The 12635-nt window shown below is 41.5% G+C and overlaps 1 protein-coding gene and 1 long non-coding RNA gene across 2 annotated transcripts in view; both read right to left on the bottom strand.

The window, feature by feature from the left end:
• ANKRD50 (ankyrin repeat domain 50) overlaps nucleotides 1–10438 on the bottom strand; it is a 36662-nt gene extending 26224 nt beyond the window's left edge. Inside the window, exon 1 of the mRNA XM_088527662.1 lies at nucleotides 9883–10438. Coding sequence (XP_088383788.1) covers nucleotides 9883–10361 — 479 coding nt within the window. The 5' untranslated portion in view covers nucleotides 10362–10438. The remainder of the gene's footprint in view (nucleotides 1–9882) is intronic.
• A 194-nt stretch (nucleotides 10439–10632) lies between these two features.
• On the bottom strand, nucleotides 10633–12178 carry LOC148594156 (uncharacterized). The gene is made up of 2 exons (XR_015913558.1): nucleotides 12090–12178; nucleotides 10633–11181 (listed from the first exon to the last, which is right to left on the bottom strand). It is a non-coding gene; the product is annotated as an uncharacterized LOC148594156 (long non-coding RNA).
• Nucleotides 12179–12635: the final 457 nt, after the last annotated feature.

Genomic DNA, 12635 nt, shown 5'->3' with positions numbered 1-12635 from the left:
CCATCATCGCAACAAAGCTAATATAATTACACCATAAAATTTGTTATTTAACTATTTAAGACAGAAGTCATGCTGTATTCCATTTCTTTCCATTTTTATGAGGTTTATTTATATCCATTCCTTACTGCCATCTCCATATTGCTGTTATTTTTCAAATACAGTTAGGGATCCTAAAGAGTTTTGTTTCTTCCAGAACTTCCTGATTCTTCAAATTAATGAAGATGCTGCCAATCCTCTTTCTCTCTCATCTACCAAGATATCTCTGCTGCTCTATATAGGTACCACTATTGACAATCCAAACATCCCAGGAACAACCCACCAACCTACATTCTCTGCAACACTTCCTCTGCAATACCTTTAAACACATTCTATATAAGCCAATATTTATAAGCCTGTATATTACTTCTTGAAAAGTAATTCTTTAATCAACGAGATGTTCCTGCATTAACTATTTAAAATACATCTGCTCCTAAAGTATGGAAGGTTTCTCATCATTCCTGGTGTATTATGTACACCATGCTGTAAAGAAAGTAACCAAACCCTCTTTGATGCATTGCTTCACTAATGCTTTCAAAAGCAAGTTTTTAAATACTATCTTTTTTCCAGTGCCTTAGATACACTAAGTCCTTTCTGCTTCACAATCCTTCAAATCCTTTTCATTTTTTCATTAAAAAGGAGGAAAAGAACTTAAATCCTTGCACAAGCTATGAACATGTGCATAGAAAATAGGAGGGAAGGGAAATAATTAACAAATGAAAATTGCTATGAAGGTCCATCTAACTAAACAGCTTATAGGAAAACCTGCAAGGTTTAAGACTGAGCCACATAGATTAAAGGCAAAATGTTAATGCCTATAGAAGTAGAAGACAAAAAGGCCTATGTAAGTTGTCATTATTAAAATGCCTTAGGCAAACTTTCTTATGGTAATTCAAACTGAAAAGGTTAAAACCTTAAATGGTGTTACATTCAGTCTGCATGCAGTTCTTCCATATAATGAAGGAAGAACATACAACCTGCTCTTGTAGTAACACTAACTGTGGCTACGTGATCCGTTAACTCCAAGATTTAACAGAAAAGCCTAAAGAGAAACATGCCACAAAGAACTTAAGCTTCAGGCAATGCTCAGGTCTCCAGCTGTCTGGAAACACAAGCACGAGAACACAGCATTTTCCCAGAAACTCAGCAGTTACATGTTATATGTGCACTCCAAGCGGCAGATATTACATTGGAGTCGAGATGCTCTCAATAGACTGAATTTATGAAATAGTAGTTTATCTTTCAGAACTTCAGTTTCACCGAGTTGGAAATACAAGCTGAGTTGGCAGATTCTTTACAAGCTCTTGAGCTTGTTCTTATCAAAATATTCTTTCTTCCCTCACCATGAATTCAGTCAGTGTCCTACCTCTGTTATACCTGAGTTTAAAATAAATCATGCTACTGAATAGTTACAATGTAAGCATTATATTTATTTGAAACCTCTAATGTAAATGATGTAAATATGTAAATACTTATAAATTAACAACAGTCTCAGACCACACAAAAGTGAAAGGCAGCATAGAAATTATATTCATAATTACTTGAACTGTTGTAACTAGTAAGTTAAACTTAAGACAAGAAATATTTTACCACACATTTAGCATTATTACACTACAGTTGCTTACAGCTTCAAAGTGTACCACCATGCAGGAGACAGCATCAAAATTCAGCACAAGACATTTCTTTCTGTACTATTCCTTATTTCTTTCATACAGATAGTCTTGTTCACCATTTTTCTTCATCAGATCTCAAAAGGTCTTTTGATCTTGCAGACATCAGCTTATATCTGGCTGTTCCCTACATAGGGTGGTAAAAGACTTGGTGCTGTGAAGGCTGTCTGTTATTTTTAATATTTTATGTCTCTCACTACAGTCACAGAGTTTAAGTTTCCACCGTATGAATATTAATCTAACAGGGGGCAAAAGCACAGTCTGCTTTTTCTGATGAAATCCATAACAATTATGCCATTTTTGTAAACCTTTTTTAATTAAGACGAACCTCAGCCACTTGTTGAAGGTAGGTATTTTTGGCACAAAGTTTCTTCACCAGAAATTAGATATTCAAAGAAAATTATAATTTTACTATTACAGTTGAGTATATAATAGTGGCTGGATAAAAAGGAGCACGTATTCCTTAAGTTTTGTCATGCTCGTGTTTGATGGTTTTAAGTTTTTGACTTGAGGCTTTCCTGAATCTACCCTTAAATCATATGGAATTGACAGCTGCCTTTCCAAAATCCCCCTAAGTGAAATTTCAAAATGAGACTTGCATAACACTACAGGTGAAAGACCATCAAGAACAAACGTTCAAAAAGCACGCTGCAAACCCCCAAGAGGGTTTTAGAAGGCAACTTCAACTGTCTCGTGTTTAATTCCCAAGTAGGAAAATCTTGACTTTGAACCTTTTTCTAGCATTTATTCTTTTTTATTATTACTTTTTTCTCCTTTAATAAATGAAAAATGAGGCAGTAGTGATGTATTCTGGAAACAACCACACGCAGTGCTTCTGTACAAGAGAAAGCAACCGATTTACTCTTGCAGGGAAACTAAATATTGCCATGTTCCTACAAAAACTAAGTTCAAAAGCATAGGTTCTTAAACTTTAGGCAAAAATCAGCTTTCTAAGATGCTCCAGAGTACATGAATAAGCACCTTCCATGAAAACTCACTGATTATCTGCAATCGGTTAAAAAAAAAAAAAAAACAGAGAGATCACACAGCTCTCAGAAAAAAATAAAAATAAAAAGGATTTTTCCATCCTGTTCATATAATGGTGGTTCATTTTACCACCCTACATTGAAAATAATCTCTCTACAGCCCTTATGGAGAAAAAAGTGGGACATTCTTCTGCTTCCTGTTAACAGGCATAGTAGTACAACTTCAAGAGAAAGAATTTTGTCCAAATTTACAACTTTCCTTCAATTGTCTCTCAGAAAGTAGAAATAAAGTAGAGTTCTCCTTGCCAGAACCTTGTTTGCACTTCCCTGTGAGGCTGTAGGTGCCCAAATCTTGAAGAACTCATAGAAATGCATCAGATGGCAACAAAAATGCAGTCGCTAGAAGTAAGACTTCTCCCTGTGAGTTTGCTTTTAGCTGAAAATGCTTACAACGACCATTGCAAGCAGAACTCAATCTTGCACAAGGTCAAGCTCCCCTGAGCTACATGGAGCTGCAGGATTCTGGTCAAGCATAAGTGAAAGAGCTATAGAATAGACAAACTTCTGGGAAAGTACGGGAGCAGAATGTTAAATATTTATCCATCTGAAATGTTGCTAACAAAATTCCCTCTGGCTAGAGGAAATTTGATTTAGCTAAGGGAGTTTTTAATGTCATGTTCTTAGGCGTGACCTCTGATGAAACACTACAAAGTTGGAATTACTTAGCTCAGAAGAGACCAAAAAATAATATAAAAGTATTCAAATACATAAAAGGCTGTTCGAAAGAAGAAAGAATCTATTCTCCAGGGACAGGGAGAATATTTTAAGTGGTAACAAGTCTAGGGAACAGCAAGAAAAATTGAGATTGCATGGAAATTTTTCTGACAATAAGAATTATGAAGCATAAAAGCAGATAAACAGCATTAACCCAAAAACAGACTTACTCACTTCTACCTGTGGCAGAGAGATGGACTTGGTGACTTTGAGGTTCGCTACAAACCCCTTCTCTCTAGGTGGAAATTAGTCACTCACATATTTGAACTTTACTTGCCATAATTGACTAAACACACTATGAAGTTTAATACCTTTTTTCTTTGAAGGGTCTTGTAAATTCATTTATTATGTATTCAGACCTTTCTTCCCATGAAAGGAAATATAGTTAGTCCTTGGCTTTGCTTCTGTTATTTACAAGTCCATGAAATTAGGGATCCACGTTCTGTATTACCTTGTAACTGCTGCAAATCCAGAGCTATCGCGTTGTACTTGAGCCGCAGAGGGAAGGGCTACGCAGCAGCTCTTTCCAGAGGAAAGCAGGAGACTGGACCAAAGGGTGCAGATCACTGCCAGACAGTCTGAGACATGAGCACGAAAAGGTCTTTCTTTTTTTCTATAATATTAGTACTGAATTACTAACATCTTATGGAATAAATTGGTAGAAAGTCCAGCAGTTTTTAAATTCACAGTAGCCTGAACTCAGGAATCTAATTTTTTCCAGTGCGTTGCCCTTAACATATCTTCTATTTCAACCTCTCATAAGTTCCTGGTAAAAGGGTCTTTTGCAGAATGCATTTCATAAAAAGAAAAGAAGTAAAGGAATAATGAAAAATAAAGAAAAGCACATAGTCTGAATATCACATGCTGCCACCTCAACTCCAGAGTAAAATTAATATTACATTTTTTGCAGCTGTCTCAGAATTCTGGATGCCAATAAAACCATCAGAAATCACATCCTTTTCATGCTTCTGCCAGATGCCTACAGGAACAGAAACATGCTCTCTGGTTAATTCACTAGCAAGGACAACTCAAAGTTTGTAGAGTAACAAAGAGCAACCCCTCCTGCTTTCAGAAAAGCCAAAACTCTAGTCTCTGGCCTCAGCCATTGAAGTGGATGCGAATCTTCCCATTAGCTAATGACAGTATGAAATTAAACAGTAAATAAATAAGATAATAAAAGTGAAAACAACTGCAGAGGAACTGGTCACTCCCTTTCCAGACTGACTGGAAACAGAAACACTTTATGCAGTTAACAGCAAGCTACTCCTAACAGTGAAAAGGCTCAGTCACCAGCTGCTACACAAGGTCTACACAATCCACAGTAATTTCAATTGCACTACTTACTTCAAAGAACATACAAGGTTTTACAAAAATAACAGCTTCTTCACACTTTGTCTGATTAGTTATCATATACACCCAGTTTTCCACAATCCCTCCAGCATTTATGCTTGATAAATGGCAAGAAAAATAATAATACTAAAAAAGACAGTTCAGTACTGTAGATTTAAAGTCTCTGGACAACTATTGCAGAAGATTTGCTGAACAAACTTGAGTTTTTCTATGCTGTCAAGCAAGCAATCTGGAACTCGAAATAAAATTTTTCCCCTTATCATTTACACAAAGGTAAAATCTCACCCAGGCACCTGTAATTTTGTGGTGATACACCAGCCCCGGGGAAAAGAAGGGAGGGAGGAAAAAGAAAAAAAAAAAAAAAAAAAAAAAGGGAGTAAGCAGCATAGAAAGCCCATACAAGGTAAGGGGAAAAAAGAAATCTGTTAGCATGGATTCATAACCCTAGTTTTTTTCCTCCAAGTTTTGCTGTTTTTAACATTTCCACTATAGTGCCAACCATGAAACACTGGAGGCTCAATCCTGCAAACTTTTCCATGCTAATTGCAAAATTCTCCCCCAAAAGGTAAAAGTAACTTTATATACATAGCATCTAATGCTGGCCAAACCAATGACTCAAGCAAGAAGGCTTTCAACTCTAATCAATATAAATGCCGACTTTGTACCTGCAGTCAACATAAACCTCATGCGACCTCACACATTTTACAGTCAAGTGTACAGATTGTTGGGTATTCCAGACAAACTACAAAACTGCTTTTCTTTCTATTGCTTAACATTACTGGTTAAGTTGTATTAGGATGCAAGTTTCTTGCCACAGTATTGGATTTATCCCTGGCCTGTACTGAAAAAGAAACAAACACATTTGTCTTTGCTGAAGGACAATTGCATTTTGCAGATCTGCTTCTACTATATTTTTTTTTGGTAAAGAAGATGTAACGTCAATTCAAGAAGGCTTCTATAAAGTTCTTACACAATTACAAATGTGTTCTGTTCAGCATTTTTTTCCCTTTTTTTCTCCTCTTCCCTTGGATGGATGAAGGATAGTTACTTGCAGATTACTTTTTGCCAGTATAAATCTTAGAGCAGGCCATCCTACATTAAAGTAATTGTAGAGACACATTCCACTGTTAAAATTTTGGGTCACTACTCAAGTAAAAAAAAGCACTTAAACATAACTGACCCAAATACAATTATAAGAAATAAGTACATGCAAAAATCTCACAAGAGTTTAAGTTATCACAAAGATGTCCACCAGAAAGCATTATCCAAAACTCAAACTTTGTACTAGACCAACACACACTGAGAGTAAGTTTAATGCAAGCTTAACTACCTTATGTTATTTAGGAGGCAGCTGCTCTAAATTCTCTGCAACTGACTCAAACTCTGGCAGTGGATACCTTTCACTTAGAGCTGTAGCTGGAAAAGAAATCAACTATGCAATGAAAATGCGTTCTCCACTTCTAATGCAGTCCTCTACCCAGGTTGAGAATTAAATCAAGCTCTGCCTTGCTCCACTAATTCTAATTGTAGAACAACACATGGGGAAAGCACATATTCCCTCACTGCCTCCTATCTTAAGCTAAAGTCATCTCCTTTTTCTGTAAAACATAAACAGAAATCATAAGGGTAAATATTTTCTAATTGCCTAATTTACATGAATTTCCATATTATTGTTTTGCTTTATATCATGCATGTATCATGCATATCATTTGCTTTGTATCATGGTTTTGCTTTATAAGAATTCCTCCTCTTCCTTGTATAATCGAATATCCACCTGTATTTGTACCAGACACTAGAAGTATAAACACACTGCAACGAAACTGAAAACTTCCCCCCACAACACTTAAGGTAATATGGCAGAAATTGGGATAACCTGGTTTTGCTTTTTCTGTCTAAATAGGTAAGAATAGCATAATAGATTTTTGTCAATTAAATTCATTGCAGTGTAATGCATTACTCATCTGTGTTTTTAGAATCTGAAATATTCTTTACCGCTTCCTTTATGCTTTCTGCTTTGCTTTTACCTAACGCTCAAACTTGAGCTTCAGCATTCTCCCTTATGATTGAGGTTTCTCTCTGCTCCAGATCTGCACGTCGGGAGCAAAGCGTTGCAGAAGTGGTGCCACTAGTAGCACCTCCTCTCAGCTGTCAGTACAGCAACAAATGCCTGTCAAACACATTTGTATGTGGTAGCCCAGCCAGCTCTTCAAGCTGTAGACCTGTCCCTAAAGTGATTAAAGCAGTCTGAGCAGTCTGATACTACACTTTTTTTTTTTTTTTTTTTTTTTACTTTTGAGAGAGAGAGAGAGAGAGAGACATTCAACTATTTGAATGTCCCCTCTATAGGTGAAAAAAGCTTTAACTTTCTGGATAATTAATTGCATATGTATCACTACGACCACCAGGATTGCGGGAAACCTAAGGAATATCTTCTTCATAAAAAGATAAACTGCTGTGAGTAATGGACATGATATCATTAGCACGTTTCCAAGGCATCTAAAAGTTTCTTTCTTACTATTTCTGGGACAACTGGCACAAAAATAGAATAGTGTAATCTTGTTTAACACTCAAAGAGAAGTCTTTCCATTTTAGGCCATGAATATGTAGCTCAGCCTGGAGCAGCCATGCAAAGCAGAGCAAGAATTTGTGACCGTGTCCTTAAAGAAAGACACTTGCCTATTGAATAAAGAAAATTAGAATAAGATAACATGAATGGAGCATTGAGATGAGAGTTCTGTGCAGTTTCAGCATCTTTACAAAATATGAAGGACAATCAACTCACTGTTATGCCTTGCTAGAACTCTTTTCACATTACACCAGCATGCACTTAACAGAATGGACATATAAATACACCAGACTAGAAGATTGTAGGGCTTAGCACGGAGTCTTAGGAGACAAAAAAACCCACTTACGTTGTATTTACTAAAGAACATTTTTTCTATGCTTCGTATTTTAACAAAATTACATCAATAAATTGCTACGACATTTGGCGACAGGGGTAGTTAAGGTCCTCCTATCTTCAAGACAGCAGTTGAATCATACAGGCAGCAGAACAAGCTCACGGTACTGCTGTCAACAGCCATCTCCTGGTCTCCTGCCACCGTGCTGAAAACCTATATTCCCAGGACTTGCCTTGCCCCTAGCACCCCCTCTTCCTCAACCCCGAAACATGAGGATGAAGGCTAACAGCTGCTTTCAAAACCACACCAGGATAGGTGGGCAGCGAGGGAATCACAGGATTTGCCTGAGAACACCCTCAAGTTCTCCTTGACTGAAGCTGCTGAACTACAGTCTAGTATTTCCAGTGTAACAGTAGAGGTTCACCATCACTGCTGCAAAATCAGAATAAGGAAAAACTAATGCCAAATGTTTTGTCATGTTATTTTTCTAGTCGAAACCCACAAACCTTGTACAAGGAACTAAATATGAAAACAGCCAATCATTAAAGCATTCATAAAAATTAATCTCCCCGAGAACGCTGACTCGCAGTCATCTTCCATATCTCTATATCGTGTTTCATCTGAAGCCATGGCACCTAGTCCCTGTTCTCTGCATCAGGGCAATGATGTTTAGAGCAGGGACAAAGTTCAGGCTATTAGAGATAACTTGGCCACAATAATTAGTAAGATTTCTTCGTAACAGACTTTTAAACAAAAATAGGCATTTATCCTTTAGATTAATCCTCTTCCACAATTTAAAAAATCTGTCTAAAGCTACATAGTTAGCCTGCTATTCTATTTATAAACACTTAATTTTATCCTGTTTTCAGTCACTAGAAGTTGACAGGACTTACGACATCTCAAATTAAGCCTTTAATAGCTGCTAGAACTTGCATCGTCATTTAGCAACAAACAAACAAAAAAATCCAGAATTAGCCTTGGTTTAGTCTATTCAGGGTGTTTTAAAGACACTACACTGAAAACAATGGCAGACCTGCATCCTGTTTATTCACTGGGCAAACAAAACAGCCTACAGAAGTGCAAGGTTCTTCTAGAGTACTTTGCCAACATGACCAAGCACTGCAGCTCAACCCCCAGTGCTTGTTCATCCAGCCCCTGCCTTGGTAGGCTGAAGAGGAAGGGGGGAAACAAAAAGAAAAAACTGTTAGGGCTTTTTAATACCGCAGACACGGTCCCTTAAACCTGCAGGCACTACAAAAAGGCAAACCTCTGTGCAATAGCAGCTTAGCTTAAGTAACACCCAAGGAAAGTTTCATACTAGCAACGCAGTCAGTTGAAGGTCTACTAGAGACAAGCCTTGTGCTTTCCCAGTCTTCCGTCCCTGTGACCCTAAGGAATAAGCATCTCACAGATGAGCACTTAGAAATGCTCAGGAAGATTCTCCTATGTGATCCTATGTAAACTCTTACATATACACTCAATTAGTATCACAAGAAGAAAAAAAAAATGTGGGAGGAAAGAGAGCCCTCTTGGTAAGTTTCTGATTCACTGAATGCGTTAGAGTGCCCATAAGCAATGTTTTTTAGATTTTAAATAGATTGTTAGTATAATCCACACACATATGCAAGAAGTAACATAAGGAGTTAATTAAGAGTTACTTTCCTACCACATATTTTTAGACAAACATAAAACTGATGTGCTGGATCAGACCCAGAGATCCATTAGTCCAGTTTCCTGTTTGACAGAAACCAGTACGGGAAGCTTTTGTGAGGGTCCTGAACAGCCCGTTTCAGGACTCTGAAGGAAAACTGCCCTTTACCTATAGGTAAAGGCCACTAGGTACCTTCCACTCTTAAGTCTGTTACTTTAAACTCCTTCCAAAAGGCAGGTACAGCTGAGGGTATCACTGCATTAATAGAAATAAATTCACTATTAGTATTAAATTGTTTTAAAAAGTAAATATTTATTTATACCAGCTATGAGGACAAAGTTTGATTTTTTCCACGGTCAGTCTACAAGAACTGAGAGATAACAAGCCATAATTTTGCAAGACAAGCATGTTCTAAACTGTATCACAGACTCTTTGGAAGGAAGACCCTAAACAGAAGCCAGCCTTCTTTGTTTGTTCGGGTTTTATTTGGGTTAGGTTTGTTGTGTTTTTATTACCTTTTAAATGCTTCAGCAGGGTTCCTCTCGCATTCCCCAGGCTGCAAGAGACTTTGAATAGCAGGATCCCTTAGTTTGTCCTCATATCCCTGGATCAGTCCACTGTGGCAGATTTGTGCAACTAAACCTCTAATAAATCCTCCAACACACAGCGTGTCGGAGTCTTGGGCCCTGCAGAAATGGAAGGCTAGAGCTTGACGGTGTAAACCTCTTTGCAGGTTTGCAGGTGAGCTTGGCCATAGTAACTCAGTACAGAGGGCCGTCTTCCCACTACCAGGCCCTCCTACCAACAACACACCCCAGGCAGCTCCTTTCCCAGGGACACCACCAGTATTATTCCCAGAATTTGCTACAAGAGATGTTTTGTTGGCAGCACTACTGCTGCAGTTGGCTTTCTCCTGGAGGCAGTGTTGAAGCTTGTGGAAAACCCACTCCCTACAGTAAAACTGCTTTCCTTGCAGCAAGCTGGTTTGAGCCATTTTACAAAGCTTCTGCTCTTGGGTTTGTCATAAGCAGCAATACCCCTTCAACATCTTGAAGACGGGAAAGAGGGATTCATCTTGCACCGGTCTTCCACGCAGAGCTTGTACAGATCTTCCAGATCTTGCAGAGCTTCCACAATCACAGTAATCTGTTAGCTTTCTCATAAAACTTATCAGCCTCTTTGCAGGATATGTGTCACTCCATTCAGATGCTTTATTATGTTTAGCATTGCACACCACAGTTCAGCTGACATCATGAAGCCATGTCTGATACCAGCGCTCAATTGTGTTTCTCATATGGCTCAAAAGTCCATCCAGCTCCATGACTACATCTGTCGTTTACGCAGTCGTGTGCGCTTCCAGTATACAGGGGAGACAATACATCTGGAAAAACTGAGGCAAAGCCAACTTCTCAGTGTGTGCTAAATGCCTTTCAACTCTAGGCATTAATCTCTTTGGATATTAATTGAGAAAAAGCTGTCCACAATGAAGTGTTCCTTCTGGGAATGGTATAGCAAAAGGTGATTTTTTTCTTCAGGAGTACTGCATATGTTTCACGAGCATGTGCCACTTACAAGGAAACGGTCGATTTCAACAGTGAGCTTTGCAGACTTCATTCATCTGGGCAGGCGCCCAGGAAGTGCTTCAGATTACGGTTTCTTAAGTGGTAGAGACGATGGGAGGGGGGGAAAAATGTTTACGACTTATTTCAATACGTTCATAACCGTCTTCTTCAGGAACCTGGATTCTTACTGAACCTGTTCTCAGGTATCTTAATCGCAAGATGTCAGAAGAGACAACATCTTCCCCTAGAGCTCTGAAATAAAGAAGACAGCACTTTTAACCCTACATCCGAGTCATAATTCAGTCACTTGCTACTAATGCAGTCAACAAATAATAAAACCAAGGACTCTTCTTCATTATTTTCCCCTATATGAATGAAACTAAAATAATCTTAAGCACGTTTTTTAAAGCATTTTAGCATTGAGCTATAATCAGCCACATATTAAGAACGTAAAAAAAAAAAAAAAAAGCAATAACAGGTAGGAAAGTGACTCAAAACCAGAGGGCAGAAGCCTTGTGCTTCCTCTTGACAAGAGCCGAATACATCCCATTATCTCGGGGATATTCCCTCTAAGAGGGATTCACCACGGAAATCTCTCTTTGCTCAGTATTTTTACTGCCAGTTTTTGTGGTTAGCTCTTTTTTCCCTTTGAAGTTCATTCCCCACGCGAGGGCTGCCCGCAGCTCTTCGCACACTTCTTTGTTCACCACTCGCAGGCAGCAGGACGCCCGGCAGGCTCGGGAGCCGCCGCTCAACGCGGCCAGCCCTCACCGCCGGAGCGCCTGTCACCCGCCGAGGCCCGGGGCGCGGGGACCCGGGGCGCTCCCCTTCCAAAACCCTTTATGCAGCTTCGCCTTCGCCCCGACCACAGTTTCTTTCCGCCGAGCCGCACACAGCCCCGCTCACAAGTGACTCCGGCGCTGCTCTCGCGGCGCGATCGCGGCCGCCCCAGCCCCAGCACCCACCCGCACCCCGCACCGGGCACACACGGCCCGGGCCCCCCTCCCCTCCCCCAGCGCGCACCGGCCCCACACAAAGATCGCGCCGCTGTTACGCCGCTGCCCGCCGTCAACCGCCCCAACGGTCGCCAACGGCCGCCAACCGCCCCAACGGGCGCTGCCGGCGGCCGCGCGCGGCGCCTCCCGCCGCGGCTCGCTCACCTCCGCCGTTCCCCGGCGGCGGCAGCTGCTGCTGCTCCAGCCTCGCCGCGGCAGCCGCCGGCGCGCCCCTCCTCTTCCTCCCTCCCGCCCGCCTCTCCTGGCTGCCGCCGGGGCGCCGCCGCCGCCGTGCCAGGCCCGCGGGCAGCCCGTGCTCCGCGGCCGCCTCCGCCGCTCGCTGCTTTCTCCGCGGCTCCTCCTCGGCCCAGCCCGGCCCCGCCTGCGGCCGCTGCGGGGGCGGCGCCAGGCGGGGCGGGGCACGGGCGCCGCCGGCACCGGGCCCGCCAAGTAGTCCCGGCGGAGGGACACGGCGGTGCGGAGCAGCCTCCGCCGCCCCCTGCCCGCGGGGCAGCCCGGACCCCCGGGCCCTCTCTCCCTCCCCGCCTCTGCCGGCGGGGCGCGACCCCGCGGCGCCCTCGGGCCCCCGCCCGCCCCCGGCGCTGCGCGGGCGCCGCCCAGCGGCCTCCGAGAGCCGCCCCCCCCCACCGCAACAGTGACCGTTGGGTCCGTTACGGGACGTTGGGCGGGAGCCGCGCGCCCGCTGCCGTT

The sequence above is a fragment of the Tinamus guttatus genome, unplaced genomic scaffold, assembly GCF_059628265.1.
Source record: "Tinamus guttatus ecotype Peru unplaced genomic scaffold, ASM5962826v1 Tinamus_guttatus_pri_ptg000288l, whole genome shotgun sequence".
NCBI lineage: Eukaryota > Metazoa > Chordata > Aves > Tinamiformes > Tinamidae > Tinamus > Tinamus guttatus.
The sequence above is the reverse complement of the archived record's forward strand: the minus strand, read 5'-3'. Positions and strand labels throughout refer to the sequence as shown.